At 35.9% G+C, this 19,148-nt stretch overlaps 3 protein-coding genes across 4 annotated transcripts in view; all 3 read left to right on the top strand.

Moving 5' to 3' along the window:
• The window catches only part of LOC113055931 (protein tweety homolog 2-like), a 46,544-nt gene extending 35,101 nt beyond the window's left edge, over positions 1 to 11,443 (top strand). Inside the window, exons 6-15 of one of the 2 annotated variants that reach the window (XM_026222324.1) lie at positions 486 to 558; positions 3,121 to 3,190; positions 3,819 to 3,874; positions 5,613 to 5,705; positions 6,821 to 6,913; positions 7,035 to 7,177; positions 7,790 to 7,975; positions 8,262 to 8,340; positions 9,342 to 9,368; positions 9,851 to 11,443. In XM_026222324.1, coding sequence (XP_026078109.1) covers positions 486 to 558; positions 3,121 to 3,190; positions 3,819 to 3,874; positions 5,613 to 5,705; positions 6,821 to 6,913; positions 7,035 to 7,177; positions 7,790 to 7,975; positions 8,262 to 8,340; positions 9,342 to 9,368; positions 9,851 to 9,931 — 901 coding nt within the window. In that variant the 3' untranslated portion in view covers positions 9,932 to 11,443. The remainder of the gene's footprint in view (positions 1 to 485; positions 559 to 3,120; positions 3,191 to 3,818; positions 3,875 to 5,612; positions 5,706 to 6,820; positions 6,914 to 7,034; positions 7,178 to 7,789; positions 7,976 to 8,261; positions 8,341 to 9,341; positions 9,369 to 9,850) is intronic. The other variant, XM_026222325.1, reaches the window with a different exon arrangement.
• Positions 11,444 to 11,893: 450 nt separating this feature from the next.
• Positions 11,894 to 17,617, top strand: LOC113055930 (dynein intermediate chain 3, ciliary-like). The gene is made up of 13 exons (XM_026222323.1): positions 11,894 to 12,064; positions 12,831 to 13,018; positions 13,203 to 13,364; positions 13,497 to 13,624; positions 14,233 to 14,375; positions 14,461 to 14,574; positions 14,902 to 15,041; positions 15,127 to 15,249; positions 15,350 to 15,573; positions 15,685 to 15,820; positions 15,925 to 16,071; positions 16,485 to 16,709; positions 17,265 to 17,617. Exons 2-13 carry the CDS (start codon positions 12,836 to 12,838, stop codon positions 17,352 to 17,354), a joined length of 1,815 nt encoding a protein of 604 aa, XP_026078108.1. The 5' UTR covers positions 11,894 to 12,064; positions 12,831 to 12,835; the 3' UTR covers positions 17,355 to 17,617.
• Positions 17,618 to 18,394: 777 nt separating this feature from the next.
• Positions 18,395 to 19,148, top strand: part of LOC113055928 (kinesin-like protein KIF19) — a 42,467-nt gene continuing 41,713 nt past the window's right edge. The window contains exon 1 of the mRNA XM_026222322.1: positions 18,395 to 18,741. Coding sequence (XP_026078107.1) covers positions 18,703 to 18,741 — 39 coding nt within the window. The 5' untranslated portion in view covers positions 18,395 to 18,702. The remainder of the gene's footprint in view (positions 18,742 to 19,148) is intronic.

The following is a 19,148-nucleotide window of genomic DNA, read 5'->3' as shown; positions in this document are numbered from 1 at the left end:
AAATGTTCTCCCTCAAATATTCTCCTTGTTCTCAAAGGATTGTCTTTAATGCTGTACACCTGAAAAAGGACATAATGTTTTTCATTACAGTTCTCATTCAAATGACAAATTACAAAGGAAACCAGCCATTTTACTGCATAGTATTTCCTGAGGTATAAAGTGTGTTATTTAGTAGCACAGTGCGTTTATGAGCAAAGAAAACTTGCTGTCATGTTCAGTGTAAAGTGAAGTGTTGGAAATGTTCTGTGGTCTAATGGAAGTAAATGGTTTCAGAGAAATCCTAAATTGAGATCAGTGATGGTGTATATGGTTCAAAACCTTCATTAATAAAGATTCAAAGGGGACAAAATCAGAGGAATAAGCTTGGTAGGGTATGGTCTACCTAAATTTCTCTCACACAAACAGAAGCACAAACTGTAAGATCAAAATTCAACCCCAAAACACAGTAGCATAATTGTTAACCATTGTTTATGGTGTGTGTGCAGGATGATGGTCTGCGGTGTTCTGACTCTGATACTGAGTTGGGCATCTCTCGGAGCTGATGTGGCCACTGCAGTGGTAAGTACCAGCCAACAAGCCTGCTATTCAGTCAGTGATTCTGTTTGGATCATTATCCGATTCAAGAAAAACCCATCAGTAATTGCATTCATAACACTTCATGTGATTACATACATTGTGCATTTTTATGTGACATTGTTTGGTTTTATAAGCACTTGAGGCGGGTCACAGTCAGTCCGTCGCTATCAAGAGCTTATTTATGTGACAGAGCATGACAAATAATAGTCAACTGCTGTCTGCTTCACTGAAGGAGGTGATAAACTTCCAATTTATCGATGTGGGTGGGTGTGCAATCAAAAACACTGGTTTATGTGTTTATTGGCAAAAGAGTTAAATGTGGCAGATTTCATTAAACCACATCAATGAAGGAGGAGGAAATAAAAGAAAGGGCAGGTATTGTAAAGCCACTGTTGGAATTCTCTTATGTTACAATCAACACATAGTCTCTGATCTTTTCCAGGTTTTTTTTCTTTTTTTTTAAACCAAGCCATTTCTTTTTCTATGCTTAATATGTCACCATGTAAATTAAAAGAATACTCCACCCTAGTTTCCTTAATTAAAAAAAAAAAAAAAATCATTTTGGGGTGGAGGAGCTGCAGGAATGGAGGAATGGAGGCCCACTTTCAGTTAAAAAGACCCAATGGGTTTTTTGATTCAGCATTACGTTCACAAGATTTTGTTGAGTCTAGATAAGAGTTTAGTGCATTGCAGTCAATTTAATTCAGATTAAATCAAATGAATTAATTGCACTTAAAATTGCTGTGTGGATGCGTTATTAATAGTTTTTTTTTTTTTTTAGGTTCAGAATTATAATTGAGTTTAAAGAGCATCCCCGTAGAGTCTTAGGAGAATCAGTTTTTGGCAAAGTTTTATGACTGAGTGTGATTCATTTAACTTTTATACCCCCTCTATATTCTCTTTCAAACTGTTCCACTCACTCACACACTTATTCCCCTACTCATAACTGTCACTGGCAGGTTATGAATGCACTACCCACAAACCAATTATATCCATCAAAAAAGAAAAAAGGCAAACAGTATAGGAGAATCAATAGAGTCTGTCAGGGGAACTTGTTGCTAGTGCTGAGTTTGTGAGAGAAATTATGGTTCATGCATTACTTACAAATCTATTTCCAAATTTTTCACACAGCTGTTCTCCCACAGCTGAATGTACAAAGTCCACAGCAAAAAAATAAATAAAATGATTCAAATTCATTTAATAGGCTGCAAACTCGCTATGGAAGCTTGTTTCAGCTCATTAAGAGTGAAATGTAGATGTGTTACCTCTACAGCATCAGTGGACACACTTAGTTCTCTGTAATGAACCCATCTTTCGTGCCGGCGTTAGACACAGACACACAGGGCTTTGATCCTGTCTGCACGGCTAATGAATTAATGCATAACACAAGGTATCGAGCCTCAGGAGTTCAACAGGATGTGGTCTTGACTTTAAACTTCCTTGCTCTGAAACCAGATGAGGGGAATGTTTTAAAGTTGATAGACATGTATCACTGCAGAAAAAAAAAATGCTCCTAATGGTTCGCCATGTAATAAAGGCTGAGAAGTGACAAATATTGACTTGTGTTGGACTTCTGAAATTGGACGACAAAGTCCGAGTTAGTTGTCAATATTACCACTTGTTTTTTATTTATTTGATTTGATTTATTATTTTGTATATTGTATTATTTTTCAATACTTTTCAGTGCTGTCGAATTGTTTTGAGTCTGTCTTGCCTTGTGAGAGAAATTGCTCCTGGTCGAATGGAACAATGATGTCATCATCGAATGCAAATGTATTGTTGACAGGAATATGTGCTCCTTTCGCAGCCTGGGGATGATTATGTGCAGACTATATGTGAGAGTGTGTGCGTGGTGTTTCTGCATGGCTGTTTTTTTCCTTAGACAATCATTACAGGATAGTGTCTGCATCCCGATTTCCTGTTGCCTATGTTCCTTCCTGTCTAACAGATAGCAGTTTTTTTTGTACCCATGAGTGTATACATCAAGTCTACAGTATGAGTGTGTGTTTGCATCTGTGTGTACTTCCTGTGTTGATTTATGTCCCTTCACCTATTGCCCCAAACATCCTACAGCAACTTGAGTGTGTTTAGCTGAAACACAATTATACAAGCATTTTGGAACAGTGTATTTATTATACAAATTTCAAGTTAAAAGCTGTTCTTTTGCTCTTTATGTTTATCAAAAAAAAAAAAAAAAAAAAAAAAGCATAACTTTTGAGGAAAAATATTAAGCAACTATAGCATATTGGAATGATTTCTAAACGATCATGTGACACTGAAGACTGGAGTTGTGATGCTGCAATCCATCACTGGAATAAAATCCATTTAAAAATGTATTCAAAAATAGAAAATAAATATTGCAATAATATTTTACAATTGTACTGTATTTACTGTATGCTTAATCTAATAAATGTAGCTGTGGTGAACATAAGGTCACCTAAAAAAACATTACTGACATCAAACCTTTGAATGGTAGTGTATATATTTTATATTTCTATTTAATTTATTGCAGGTTTTTAACTTTATGTGTGTTTTACGGTCTAGGGCACAAGTGATTTCTGTGTTGCACCAGACAAATTTCTGATGAACCAAACAAAAGACGTAATCAGCTCAGGTGAGTGTATCTCTTATTCTTAATAAATGTACTATATGTAGGGAGAAAAACAGACGTGGACACTTATGCACGTGCGCACACACAGATTCATGGCCGGCTCATTTAATCTCATATTATGAATGGGGATTATGCTTCTTCAGTGTATACATTTGCATGAAATGGTATTTTTACACTATCAAGTGCTTGAATAGTTTTAAAGGTTAATCTGAGAGACCTTTAATCCTGCTCCATAATCACTGTGACTGAATACATGGGTAAAATGGCCATTCCTGTGATTATGAAACTTTAATCCTGTTCTCAGCCATAATATGTTCCTGCACCAGCAGACAGACAGAAGCTCCCTCAGGTGCTTGAGGACGGAGCTTCCCGGAGGAAAATTTCATTCCTCAGAGGCTGCTTTTTCATAGCACGCAAGACTTAAAGGAATAGTTCACCCAAAAATGAAAATACAACCACAGTCTGAATGGTTAAAATGGCTTATACATATCTGTTTAGTATTATTGATATCATGCATCACATGATTAATTTATACTTAAAGATGTCCAGATTTTTTTATTTTCTATGGTCTATATGTCATGGTGTTAATAATGCACTCTTAATGTTTTTTTGTTTTTTAATTTTTTTCTAGATATTGTGCATTATTACTTATACTGCAGCCAGACGCTCCCCAACCCATTTCAGCAGGTACTATGGTTAATAGAAATTATCACATGCACTTTGTTCTTTGTAACCAATTTGTTTTGGTTAGTTACATTTATTGTTTATATGTCAGCACAGGCAATGCAGTTAGGATGTTTATGGCCTTTTGTATTATTGTTATTAGTGTGCCATTACTTAAGATAATAACTAATATTTTTGAAACTTAATTTACTATTTTTGATTGATTAAATACAAATAAGTAGTTTGTAAGAGTGTGTTCACTTTGCTATATATATATCTCAGCAAGAGCAATGCAATATAAAGATGCATTTACATTTTTTTCTGTTTTGTTATTCATCACATTCTTCTCAGACTGCAAGCTTGCAATTCATCATTTATATTTTCATGGCGTTATTGATTCAGTAACATTGTCCTAATTTAAATGAAACCTCATAAGTGACTAATTGGTCAAAACAAATAAATATTGGGCAAATACATTTTTAACTATATATACTGTGTAATATATATATATATATATATATATATATATATATATATATATATATATATATATATATATATATATATATATATATATATATATATATATATATATATATATATATATATATATATATATATATATATATACTAATGCAAATGCTGATTTACATTTTGGCCAAATATATAGATTTCCTTAAAATGCTCTTTACTTTATGTAGGTTGCTCAGTAGGTTTTAAAATGGCTAACTTGAAACCGTTTTAAATGCCCAAATCTACCTTTCAGAATTACCAGTCTCCCTCTCCACCTACTTTACTCTTTTCCTGACTCTGTCTTTCTCTCACACTTCTCCTGTCTCTCTGCATCTCTCAGGGTTTTTAGGTCAGGCAGTAAAAGGCCAGTGTCCTATATCTCAGCTTGCTGCAGTTCAGCTACAGAGTAACTGTAGACATCTCTTTCAGATCAATGGAGTTGACACAAAGATAGAGAAACAAACATGTTCGTAACAAGACATCAGTTGTATGTCCTTTACTCACTCACTCAGTCACTCAAAATTAATCTGTAAAGAGCATCATCAGTGTTTTTAATTTATGAAAAAATGGATATGATGGATATTTATATATATTTTTACCATATTACTCATGTCAGTTCTTGGTCTCATCTTTGTTTATTTCTATTCACTCTTTATTCAGACTCACGCAGTCTCTAAATCTCTTGTTCTGTCACTCTTTTTTGTTTTTTGCCTCTTTTTTTTCATGTGTGGTCAGGGATAGAGATGCATTTTCCTTTCCACAGTGCATTAATTCACTCTCATATCAAGACACAAGGGTGAAAATTATACAAAAAAAGTGGATACATTTAATGAGGTTTAAGATGTAATTATCTGCCGTTCCACTTGCTGGTGAATCTTGCAACAAACAAAATCCTGGGTCATATTTAGTCACAAAATCAAGTAATTTTCATGACAAAAATCTAAATCACATTATTGTAATACAAAGAATATCCTCCCTAGAATAAACAAAATCAACTTCTCAAGACACAGTGTTTGGGTATATATATATTTTATTTTTTTATTTATCTATTTACCTAGATTTTAAAGCTGACAGTGTTAGCAGGTGTGTGTATCTGTGTATGGTGCAGTTTCTCTCTCTGCTGGTAGGGATTGAAACTGCACATGAGTCCCTTTCAGGATGAACCGTATATGTGATGTGTAAACTATGGATGTTGTGTTTGTTAGCCCTTAAACATAAGGAACTGATCCTGAATTATTTTGTTTTGCAGTCCCTGACTCTCTTCCAGAGATCACTGACCACCATGCAGATCCAGATCCAAGGTCTCTTGCAGTTTGCAGTGCCTCTGTTCCCCACAGCTGAGGTGAGTGTGCATCACAGTTTGATTTGAATATAGAAAATGGATTAGAATATAGAAAATGAATGAAAACAATAATATACTGTATGTGCGATATTCACTATAGTTATATATAACTTCTGACATTATGACAATCTACAGTAGCACACACTGGGTCCTGATTTAATGATCTAAGCATATGGTCTAAAGCGAATGGCGCAGGTGCACTCCAAATCAACTTTTGCTAGTTTAACGACGGGAAAACAGTTAGCATGTCTGGCACATGGTCTAAATGGGTTGTACCTATTCTCTTCCTATACGAACATGCTCTTTAAATAACAAAGAAATAGACAATGTGCCAGACTTTAGACCAGGTTTGAGTTGGTCTATGGTGCAGTCTATTTTCAGTTCCTCAAAATAGCAACGCGCCAGCAAAGCGCCTGAACACACCTCGTTTTCAGACCAGCATGCCCATGGGTGCACAAATGGACACAAATGCATTTTGCTATTTAAACAACGCAGGGCAGGATGGGAAAATGAGAACTGCGTCGGGTTAAAACTAGCAAAAACATTTGCGCTGCACATTGCACCAGGTGTATAAAAGGGCCCATTGCTTTATTTATTTTTTATTATTACACTGTAAAATTATTCACTTTAATTAGACAACATAAAAGTAGTAGACAATGCATACAAAATGCATGTTATTTTTTTATTTAGTCCTGACCTGAAAAAGATATTTCACGCAAAGCATGTTTACATATAATCCACATATAATACACTTGATTGTTAATACTGTGTTGCTTTTTTATTTTGTGTTTAGACGTTCACGAGTCCCTTGTTTGTCCTGATTAGTTAAATTGTCCACTGTTTTTCAAAAAAAATATCCAGTTACCACAAATTCTTTGGTTTTCCAGCATCTTTTGCATATTTAAACCCTTTGTGACAATGACTGATCCATCTTTTCACACTGAGGACAACTGAGGGACTCGTCTGCAACTATTACAAAAAAGTTCAAACGCTCACTGATGCTCCAGAAGGAAATATTATTTCACTTCTTTCTTGGTGAATAAAAAAGCTATATGAGTAAATGCATTTTATTGTATTGTATTTAATTTTAATTATTTTTTCCTGGTTCTTTTCAGAGGGATTTATTGAGTATTCAGCATTTATTGAATAATTCAGAGGCCAGTCTACATCAGCTCACTGCACTTCTAGACTGCCGAGGACTCAATAAGGTACCGAGCACACATACATGTTCCACCTGTTTCTGTCTGATATAATGCTGTGAGATTAGTGAGATTTTAGCAATTAGTAAAATGCATCTAAATCTCTTGTGGGGTGTGTGTGTGTTTGCAGGACTACCTGGACGCTCTGATAGGTGTGTGTTATGATGGTGTGGAGGGATTGCTGTATCTCTGTCTGTTCTCTCTGCTGGCGGCCTGTGCCTTCTCTGTCATGCTGTGTGCCATCCCGAGAGCGTGGCGACAGATTGCCAACAGGTACAGTACACACACCCAGAATGCATTTAGATCACTCACTTTTGACTATTGTGCACTTAACTCTAATCAAACATGCATAAACTAGCTAATTAAGTTCTTTGGGAGTCAGCTGATAAATACAGCCAGGTCTGTTAGAGCCTTTACATGAAGCAAGCATGCCTTCCTGTCATTACAAGCATGACCTGAGGGTGCTTGCAGATCAATTTGGTGGCAGCGCCACCTGTTGGTCAAAAGTGATAAGCAACTGTGATATAACAAGATATTTATGTTTTTTTGTTTTTTTTTTCATTTTGCATACACATGCCTAGCTTCTTATTTTGCCCCTGTTGTGCTTGACTGCTTAAAGGGATAGGTTATGCAAAAATGAAAAGTCTGTCATTATTTACTCACCCTCAAGTTGCTCTTCTATGAGTTTCTTTTTTCTGTTGAACATAAAATATATTTTGAAGCGTGTAAGTTTTTTTTTTTTTTTTTTTATGGGTGAACTATCCCTTTAATTCTAGTATTCTTAATTCTGATGGTGCTATATTTTTAATTTAATAGTATAAATGCAGCCTTGGTTAGCAGAGGAGAAAAATCTAGTGTAAACGATGCTTCTCTCTCTCTCCACAGAGACAGAGATTATGATGACATTGATGACGGGGACCCGTTTAACCCTCAGAGCCGGCGAATGACATCCCACCATTCACACCAGGGCAACATGCACAGCTTCTGCAGCTACAGTAGCAGCATGGGCAGCCAAACCAGCCTGCACCCTCCAACACAGGCTGTGACCAACGCACCTCTGTCAGAATATATGTAAGAGTGAACCTTAAACATGAGTTATTCTTTTTCATTTTCTGTGATATCCTGTTTCCAGATTGATGTGTCTGGATTTTGTGTGGCAGCGCAATTCAAGAACTTTTGGGTGAAATAGAGGGGAGCTGATGTTAATGTTGATGGATTTTCCTTTCTTGAGGAATTTTCGATGAAGTTCACTTACTGTATAATTTCTAAAATACTTCTATCCTTTCTCCTTTCTCACTCTGTCTTGAACTCTCACCCTCATTCTCTCTTTATATTTATCACTGTCTTGTTTTGACAGGAACCAGTCTGCGCTGTTTGGAGGAAACCCGCGCTATGAGAACGTGCCACTGATCGGGAGGGGATCTCCTCCTCCTTCGGTGCGTTGGGCTCCAGAGGCCGTGTCCTTCTCATGACCACACATACACTCATGTTGATACAATGGCAATAATTCACACCAAAGATTTAACCTTATTTCATAATCATTTTAAGGGTCGATGTGAAATTAAAATTGGCCATATGTACACTATTGTTCAAAAGTATATATATTCTATTCTAAAGGATATATATATATTTAGAAAGGAAACATTACGTTAATCAAAAGCGGTAGTAAAGACATTTACAAAATATTTCTATTCCAAAATAGTGTGGTTTCTATTATCAAAGACTCTTGCATCAAAGACTGTTTCTATAAAAAAAGCCTACTTACTGTTTTCAGCATTGATAATAAAGCATGTTTCTTGAGCATCAAATCAGACTATTAGAATGATTTCTGAAGGATCATGTGACAATGAAGACTGGAGTAATGATGCAGAAAATTCAGCTTTAAAAATAATAATACCATTTTTATTTATAGTGCGCCTTTATTTCCCATCACAAGAATAAATTATGTTTAGAAATTGATTCAAATAGAAAAGTAATTTTATCAAGAATAATATTCCACAATATTACTATTTTAACTATATTTATTCTCAATTAAATGCAGCCTTGGTGAGCAGAAGAGGCTTTTTTTAAAAACTCAAATCTCAAACCCAACATTTGAGCAGCAATGTAGTTATTTATTTAGTAATTATTTGTGATGTTAATGTGCACAATTCATCTGTGCTCATCCTAACAAAAATTAGACCATGTATAAAGAGAGTAAATTGACTAAATTTTCATTTTGTATTGACTTTAAACTCTTACCATGATTATTTCTACCCTTAATCTTCTATTTGTCCTTTGATAGCCAGTGGCTTTCTAATGTGTTCTGCTAATAGCTTCTTTTACGGTTTTTCTTTGTTTGTTCGTATGTTTCTCTGTTTGTATGTTTCTGTTCTTTTTTTCTTTCTTTTTTCTTTTTTTTCTTTTTTTTAACCCAAAAATAAAATTCTTTTTGGAGCTTTACTCTCAGCCATATAGAAACCGCGTAAGTTGCTGTATGATTACAGTATTATTGCCCCTCTTTTATTTCACCCCTTGTTTTACCCCATGAGTTTGAATACATTTTGAATGGGTGATCCCCCCCCCCCCTTCACTCCTGGCATGGAATGGATCCTCATAGACATACCCACATATGTTGTGTGTTAGGAATAGATACATAGAGCATCTATTGGTAGGAGGTCAGGATGCATTTACAAGAGCATTTTTCTGTGGGATTGTAGTGTTGTCTGGCCACTAGCATGCCTTACAAACCCTTTTGACAGCTAATAACTTTATACAGGTTCAGAGCAACATGAGGGTGAGTAAATCATGACAGGATTTCCTTTACTTTCTTAAACACAATCTTTTAGATACAAGTATCAGATTTCATATTCATTCCACTCCTGAAAAATCATTCTGGTTTGCTTGAATGGTTTTAGTGATCTATATATTATCCGTTTGTGACTGCTGTGTTGATGTGTTTCACAGTACTCTCCAACCATGAGAGCCACCTACCTCTCCATGACCGAAGACCAGATCAGACACTTTGGGGAGGACTTCCGAGCGTAGAACTGATCTGTTTTCCTCTGGTGTGAGTCTTTACACGTTGGAAATATGGACACATGGAAAACTCTCACGCCAGCATGTCTGCCCGCCCTTCTTTTAAAGCTGTTAAAGGAGCTCAGTCTGAGAGGAGAACGGCATTTTAAGAGCACTCTGTGTGTGTCCATACAGGTTCTTGCATGTCTGTGTGTGTTTGTCCATTATTCTGATGGTGGGAAGCTTCTTTTCTCTCACTACTGACACATTTGTGAGGTGCTGGAATATCCTCTCTCTAATAACAGTATGTTTACACCATATTTTCATTAAATAGACTGTTGTCTTCCCTATTGCCTTTTCAGCTGCAGAAACTGTTTGACGTGGGTGACAAAAACCTTTTTGAACCCACTTTATATGAAGTGTCTTTAACTACCATGTACTAACATTTACATTTATCATTTGATGCAGTGCACTTATTGTGTTTTTACCTGTACTGTAATTCATTTCTGTGATTGCATCTGCTGGATATATAACACTGTTTACCTATCATGAAAATTATGTAATTTGTTTTCCGCTTTATTTCAATAACTTTATTTTTTAATTAATTTTAGTTAACAATAACAACACTGACAAATAACAATTGGTTGTTTTTTTTCATAAGTACATAGTAGTGAAAGACGACTAATATAAATATAGTGGGACCTCTATTTTTTAGGCATAAAAATTGAGCATTTTTTCTTACCTGAGTACATAAACTTATAAAAGTTACCCATTTGTCATTTTAAAGATTTTGTACATATAAGTGTGGACACTGTTTGAAGTATTGATATTCTGTCCATTGGACATTTAGTCCTACATGGTGTTCAGCATTGCTAGTATCGGCATAGTAGGTTTGCTAGGTACTTTTCTAAGCGGTTGTTCATGAACAAATGCTTTTTTAGCTACTGTGCAGTGTGGGCTTCATGGACATGTCATCACTTTTTATGATGGCTAACTGTACAGATACTAATGCATCTTCTTTTGTTTGAAGTGAAGCTTCTTTTGTTTTCTAAATGTGTTTTGTGCCAAGAATGGAAGCATGTTTTGTGCCTCTAAAGCCTTAGTTTTCTTTATTCGGTCAGCGGCCGCTGATGTGTATCTATATGGGATAGGGCAATAAAAACTTTTCTGTTTCTGTTTTGCATGTAGAGGCATTTTAAGCACAACGTGTTCACTTAAAGTTTAAAGTGACCGAACATACAGTCGATTTGTTCCACAAATGATGTTTCGGGCATCCTGAGAGATGTTCACCTCATTTCCAGCAGGCAAAAATGATGGGCCATTTTACTTAGAACTTTAAATCTTTTTATATCAACTTGAGCGAGAGCACACTGAGCCATTTTCTTCACATGATTCAAAAGGATATGCTTTGTATTAACCTGTTGAGCAGCTGTAAATAACCTGTATGATATATGATGTTGGTGATGATTTGTATTTCTTTCTTTGCTCCGTTCTTGTGTGGCATTTTCAGTTTATTGTTTAATAAAATCAGCTACTTGGACAGATGTTTGCACAGTGTGTTCTCATTTAAGATTTATGGTCACATCCATTTGATTTATTGCCTATTTAGACAGTTTTAATACAATTTTAACTGATTTTACTACTTTGGGTGCATGAATAGAACTGTTGCAAAAACTGAGGGTGGTTACTTGGGGTTTTTTTTTTTTTAAGTTTAACTTCATGGTGACGATCTGCTATTGAATAAATGATGATGAAATAACAAACTGTAATAAAACTTAATTTAACCATCTTACATTCCTTACCATGTTAATGATCTTTAAAATATTCCTTTTTGTGCTCTGTGAGTATAGCGCGCTCTACTGGCGCTGTTGTCTAACATCGGCAAAAAAAGAAAAGAAAAAAAAAAGCCTGAGGTAAAACAAAAAAACAAATAGTTTAATCTGAATAATACATCATAAAATTACGCATACATATCTATACGTACAATTCTAAGCACGATGCATTGCTTTTGGTATTTAGTACTATTAACATTATCACTTTTAAAAAGTAAAAGTTTGTCTGAAAAGGTGACGTCAGTGGCGCCGCGCTGCTAGGATACAGTAAACTCCTGCAGACCAGTGACGCAGTAAAACCAGCAAAACCCACACAGCGACACAAAATCAGGTAAGATTAATAACGTGTCGGATTTTGAAAGAGCTTATTAAACGAGCGACTGCTGTTGACTGACACATGCCTTGGAATGCTTCAATGCAGTCCTTCCAAAGTTAATTTGACTCCGCATTCTATTTTGGAACTAAACTGCTCAAATAAATGTCCATAATAATCATATTAAATCGTAGTTCGACCTTATTATGTCGATGTGCTGCCTTTTTTTATTGAACATGTTCTTGTGGGTGGGGGTGGGGGGGGGCTTTAAATGACTAACAGTTTTTGACAATGAGCAAGAAGCAGACAGTTTTATGAACAGTCTTTGTTATGGCAGGTTACCGCCTTAGTCAGCGTTACAATCTAGTATAACGTTACGTTGAAACGTATTTAGAACTTATTTTTATTATATATATATATATATATATATATATATATATATATATATATATATATATATATATATATATATATATATATATTTTTATAGCATTAAGTGTGTGTTATATCCTTCTATAATTAATCTAAATGTATCATAAAAGTATATATATAGACTTTATGCAATAATTGCTCTAAAACTATTTAAATAAAAAAATAAACTTAATCTGTCCTGAGCAAGCTTACAAAAAATATATGTATAATAATTAGATAAACATTTATGCCCTCATTAATTGAGGGAATATATGGCATATTTTATTTAAACAAACAAGCAAAAAAAAGATACAAATGTAAATTTAATCAAGAACTGTTGACACCATCCTCTTTTAATATTTCTTACCTTTAGCGATAATGGAGATTGTGTACGTGTACACAAAAAAGCGCAGTGAGTTCGGGCGCCAGTGTAACTTTTCAGACCGTCCAGCTGAGCTGCATGTGGACATTCTGCCTGACATTTCCCTCGCTGCAAACTTCATAGTGAGAGATCCATGTAATGTGACGGTTCAGTGCGCAGAGGAAATGTCCGAGCATGAGGTGAGACCAGCATTAACACAGCAAAAAAAAATTAAATAAAATAAAATAAAAAACAAATCCATGACCGTGCATTTTGCAAACAACTATACCTTCATAAAATATAATGAAATTGATTAATATACTTTAATATAATATCAATTAGTTTCCATCATGGGCTGAATTTGAAAGTTCTTGTCATCTTCAGGTGAACACAGAGCGCTTTGAATCAGAGTCCCGAGGAATAAACCATGTGGAAGGAGGCTGGCCGAAAGATCTCAATCCAGAGGACATGGAGGCGACCATACGCTACAGGAAGAAAGTGGAGAAGGACGAACACTATCAGAACACCATCATGCAGATTGCTGGTGTGAGTGCCTTAAACCGTTAACCGTCAAGTATTATATGAGCAATATATGAGACGAGACTTCAATTCAGGAAGATCAGAAGATATGCTTTTGATGTCCTTATTGAAAAACAAGCCCAATTTTGCCTATTGCAGCTCATGGAACACTGTTGCAAGCAGAACAATGCCACTGACATCTACCAGGAGTTTTTTGAGGATGAGGATGAGGAGGTAGTGGAGGAATCGGAGGAACAGCCATCAGCGAAGACAATCAATGTCTTCAGGTGAGCGCACCTAACTGTATATCAACAAGGTCACTTTTTTTATTATTAATAATAATTTTGCTTTTCAACATTTTCATTTGAATTCAGTCATTTTTTTAAAAATATATATATATTTTATCTCATTTTCTAACATATATGCATAGATTACCATACAAACGTTTGGGATAAGTAAGAATTTTATTTATTTATTTTATTTTTTGAGAGAGAGAGATTAATAGTATTATTCAGCAAGGATGCATTAAATTGATCAAAAGCAACAGTGTTGCAACATGTTTGCATTTCAAATAAATGCTGTTCTTTTGAGCTATTGGTATTATTTGAGCTATAAGAGCAATTTCTTAATATTATCAATAATCAAAAAATTACTACCCGCATTTACAAGTTACACATTAGGATGGACTTACTTCTTAAAAAAAAAAAAAAAAAAAAAAAAAAAATATATATATATATATATATATATATATATATATATATATATATATATATATATATATATATAATTTGTTTTTTTTTGTTGTTGTTGTTTTTTTTTTTACTATTAACTTATTTTTACTATTAACTATAGAACTTTTGAATCTTGAAATTTTTTGATACTGTGTTTTTTCTAGAGACCCGAATGAAGTGAAGCGCACAGCCACCAGTTTGTCCTGGCACCCCGATGGAAACCATAAACTTGCTGTCTCCTACTCTTCCCTGGAGTTTCAAAGAGCACCCAATGACATGAGCTTCGACTCCTACATATGGGACATTGGTATTACCTAAGAACAGCGCATCTTTGTAATTTAACAAAAAAGTCATGTGCAACAAACATGTTGTTGTTTTTTTTTTACTTTTAGAAAATCCCAATAAACCTGAAATGACACTGAAACCTGTATCTCCACTTGTCTGTCTGGAGTACAACCCGAAAGATTCACACATTCTTGCTGGGGGAAGCTACAATGGACAAATCGGTGGGTTTTTATCACCTGAGCGTTTATTCCAGCAGCCAAAACACTTATGAACACTTCTTTTAGTGGTGTTATTCGATTGGCCTCGGTCGCTCTGTGCAATTTTAGTTCTCAATAAATTAGGGTTAATGCATAAAAAAGTACCTTTGACCTTGTCTGAATAGCATTTGCTAGATAGTCTAACTGCTAGACTAATAGTCTATGGCGCTGAATACAAATATGAAATGAGGATGTACTTTGGAATGGCATCTGCAGATGAATTTGTGTAAATTTACATGAATGACCTATTCAAATCATGCATGCTTACCTTGTTATTTAACCCATTTCCAGCATATTGGGACACTCGTAAGGGCAGCCAGCCAGCAGAGATGTCCACAATCGAACACAGCCATAGAGATCCTGTCTACAAAGTCATCTGGCTGCAGTCGAAGACAGGCACGGACATCTTCTCGGCTTCTACTGATGGCCAGGTCTGTGTGCAATGACACAAACGTCTAAAACTAAAGAAATAAACCACACAGTATTTCATTGAGACACTCATGCATCTGACACCAGGTACTGTGGTGGGACATTCGTAAGATGAGTGAGCCCACTGAGAGACTCGTACTGGACCCTAGTAAAAAGGGGAACCTTGACAATGCCCTTGGTGCCGTCTCGCTGGAGTTTGAGACCACTATGGTAAGAGCTGTCATTAGTGTCTTTTTGGCTCACTGCAAGAAGAACCTTCGTAGAAATCGATGTTGAGAACCTAAACATCTTTTGTTTTTGATTACACAAGCCCACTAAGTTCATGGTGGGCACAGAGCAGGGTCTTGTGGTTTCATGCAACCGCAAAGCAAAAACCCCTGCTGAGAAGATCGTATGCACATACAGCGGGCACCACGGTCCCATTTACGCCCTGCAGAGGAACCCGTTTTTTCCGAAGAACTTCCTGACTGTGGCTGACTGGACCGCCCGCATCTGGTCAGAGGATATCAAGGAGTCCTCCATCATGTGGACAAAGTAACTACTCAAACACCGCATTATGAAATGAGTTTTTACTATATATTTGGTTAAATGAATGCAGTCTTGAGTATAAGAGAGACTTTCAAAAACATTGACAATTCTTACCAGGTATCACATGGCCCATCTGTTAGATGGCTGTTGGAGTCCAGTCAGACCCTCGGTCTTCTTTACAGTAAAGATGGACGGCACCTTGGACGTGTGGGACATCTTGTTTAAACAGAACGACCCCACTCTCAGTCTCAAAGTTGGTCCTTAATGCCTCCTCCTTGTACTGAAAGCATCTCACAGTCCAGTATCGCAGCATTAGCTGTTTAAAGAAATGTTCCCAATGTGTGTGTTTCCTCGCAGGTTTGTGATGAAGCCCTGTCCAGCGTCCGGGTGCAAGATAACGGCCGCTTCCTGGGCTGCGGCTCTCAGCTGGGAACCACCACACTGCTGGAGATCTCAGCAGGCCTATGCACACTCCAGAAGAACGAGAAGGCCATGGTCTCAGAGGTCAGATATGAACATGAACATGTGCAACATAAAGATTTCTTCATAGTCCATATTAAAGCATGCATCATACAAAACAGTTCAAAAGTGAACAAGGCTGCATTTATTTGAACAAAGATACTCTAAAAACAGTATATAATATTGCAATTTAAAATTAATTTTAAAACTCAATTTTCAGCATCATTACTCCAGCCTTTTAAATCATTCTAATATGCTGATTTGGTGCACAAGAAATATTTCTTTTTACCGTCACCGTTGAAAACAGTTGTGTTTTTAAATATTACAATTTCTAATATAAAACTAGAATATTTAAAAATCATACTAGGGAAAAGAAAAGTTCACGTAACTGAAGAATCAGTAAATTTGTATGTACTGTATTATCACCTGTCATACACTGAACTTGTGTGTTTTTGCAGATGTTTGAACGCGAGACCAAGCGGGAGAAGATTCTGGAAGCTCGGCACCGAGAGATGCGTCTGAAGGAGCGCAGCCGCTCCGAGCAGAGCCGAGAGGACGAGGGCAAAGAGGCAGACGGGGAGGAGAGCGCAGAAGAGCTGGTGGCCCGTGCAGAGAGGGAGTTCTTCGAAATCATGGAAGCCGAGAAGAAGAAAGAGTGGAACGAGGAGAGACAACGAGAGAAGGTGAAGGATGTTCACAGAGTTAACGTGTTCACTGCACGTGTTTTGAACTTCAAGGTTTTTAACCACACGTCTGTTGTTTTGATGGGTGTTGTTTCAGAACAGCCCGTCAAATTAAATTGCCCCCCCTTTGTGGAGCTTAAACAAATTGCGCCCCATGTTTGGACTGTTGCTCCAATAAGATAAGGGTCCCGAGCTCTATATATAACCCTGATAGCTGGGTAGGAAAAGCTCTATTGTGAAAGACAAAGAAAGAAAAATCAATAAAGTCTATTTCGTCTATACCCATGATGCTTTATGCTCCTCTGTGATTGGTGAGGAGGCATTTGAGCTGGTGTGAGCATCAGAAGTGTATTGCTGTAGGCTTGTCCACTCAAAGGCTCATGCGATTAATGGTTCTGGCCTTTTCAAGGACCTAAGTTATTTGAGAATAAAGAGGGGGGTTATAATTAGATTGGTTTTATGTGTCTCACATGATTTCTATAGGCAATTAATTGGACAAAAATGTTGTTTGGATGGTTTTGTGGTTTTTGATCTGAGTTTTCTTATTCCCTTCAGGAGAAAGGTGTGTGTGAAGAGAAAGATTTCCAGGAGGAGCATGAAACTAACGGTGTTTCTTCCTTTAAAAGGAGCGAAATCTCTCTGTAGATTGCCAACACTGAGCTGGTCTCACACTCAGATCATGTTCGCAACCCGTTTTACTTCCATAATTTGATGTATTTCTGAGTGAAATGGGATATTCAGTGAGAAAACGTTTATTTATCATGAACCAGCTGGATTGTGTAAAGTGGGCATTAAATACCAGAACTGGAGAAGTGGAGTTTCACACCATGACCAAGAACTCTGTAAAGCTGCTTTGAAACAAGATGTATTGTGAAGAGTGCTATACAAATAAACTTGACTTGACCAGGAATGTGCATTAAGAAAGTAGATTGGTGATTTCATGTTGAATTCAAGGAATAAATGCAACAAATGTTTGTTGTCTTTCTTATGTTATGTCATGTAAGTGACTAATGCAATAAAATACATTTAGCATTTTTAATTATGTGTGATTACTGCAATTAGTTCAGCAGTTGTCAGTGTTGTTTCAGACTTTCACTCATCTTTCATATTCTCAAAATAGCATGTTAATCAGAGCTAACTGTAAATATTCACTATTGTTTGATTATATTTGTCTTTATAGCCTTCCACATGTGTCTCAAGATCTCAAAATACTAGTATTGTATGAATAGGTAATTAAAAATAAAAAAGTGGAGTAAACTGAATAAAATGAGTATTTGTTTGTTCGTAATTTGAGGTGCGTATGGACATAATGGTTTTCTAATGATACATTTCTTATTAAAAGGCAAAAATTCTTGAATATAAAATTATTATAATCTTTAATATTATAAAAGCTTTAAATGAAGTTTACCTTTTCATTATTGTTTATTTTAAAAATGTATAACCCAAACAATAGTACTTTTATACAAATATATAAACATTATTATATTAATTATTATATATTGATATCATATAATTAATATAATACACAATCATTAATCCACTTAATATTAATTATTAAAAACATATAATAGTTATAGGGGGAATTATAAAACAGGACTAACGGAAGAAAACTGCAGTACAATTCGTGACCAGTAGGTGTCGCTGCTGCCTCAGAGTCTGATAAGTTCTGGTTCTGTGCACCTGAGTGGAAGAAGCGTCAGCGTCAACGGCAGTGTGCACTACTGCTCATCTCTAGGGACATTACAAACACAACGGACACACACATTCGCTCACGGGTTTACCGTGGGTGGAGAAACACACATCCCGCTCAGACATGGACCTGAACGCCCGCGTCCAGGGTGTAATCGCTCAGTGTGTTTTATAATCTTAGAGACAGAAGCGCAGGTGAATTGTTGCGTGGATCATGACCGCGCGGTGTCTGTTGTGCTCTCTTCACGTGACGCGCATGTTTTAGTTTACTGATAACCGTGAAAACGTCCCGCAAAACATTACGATGAAGGACACTGGAGAATCAAAGGATCATCAACTGACTGTAAGTCTTCTTATATTTACCCGAACTTAGTGTCTAGAGTCTGTGGACTGTTCAGCCAAATATGTTTATGCAGGCTATTCGTGTAAATTGGAGACTATTTTGCATATTTGTTTTTGTGTATCACCAAATATATAGTTTATATCCTAACAACACCCTGTAGTTGTAGACTTTGTTTCAACCAATAATAATAATGTATGCTATGTATACTCTTATATACTAATATATACATCTATATGCGTTCTGATGCACCTGTGTTATTAGTTTGCATGTAACGTTAAACAGTATTTGTATTATAATATATAGTTTGCTTATATTTTATCTGCATATCTTTTTTTGTTGTTGTTGTTGTTGTTGTTTTTATTTTATGTGGGTACAGTTGAAAGTCGTGTGGCAGACTTGCTAAATTT

The sequence above is a fragment of the Carassius auratus genome, chromosome 37, assembly GCF_003368295.1.
Source record: "Carassius auratus strain Wakin chromosome 37, ASM336829v1, whole genome shotgun sequence".
In the NCBI taxonomy this organism is placed as follows: Eukaryota; Metazoa; Chordata; class Actinopteri; order Cypriniformes; family Cyprinidae; genus Carassius; species Carassius auratus.
The sequence above is the reverse complement of the archived record's forward strand: the minus strand, read 5'-3'. Positions and strand labels throughout refer to the sequence as shown.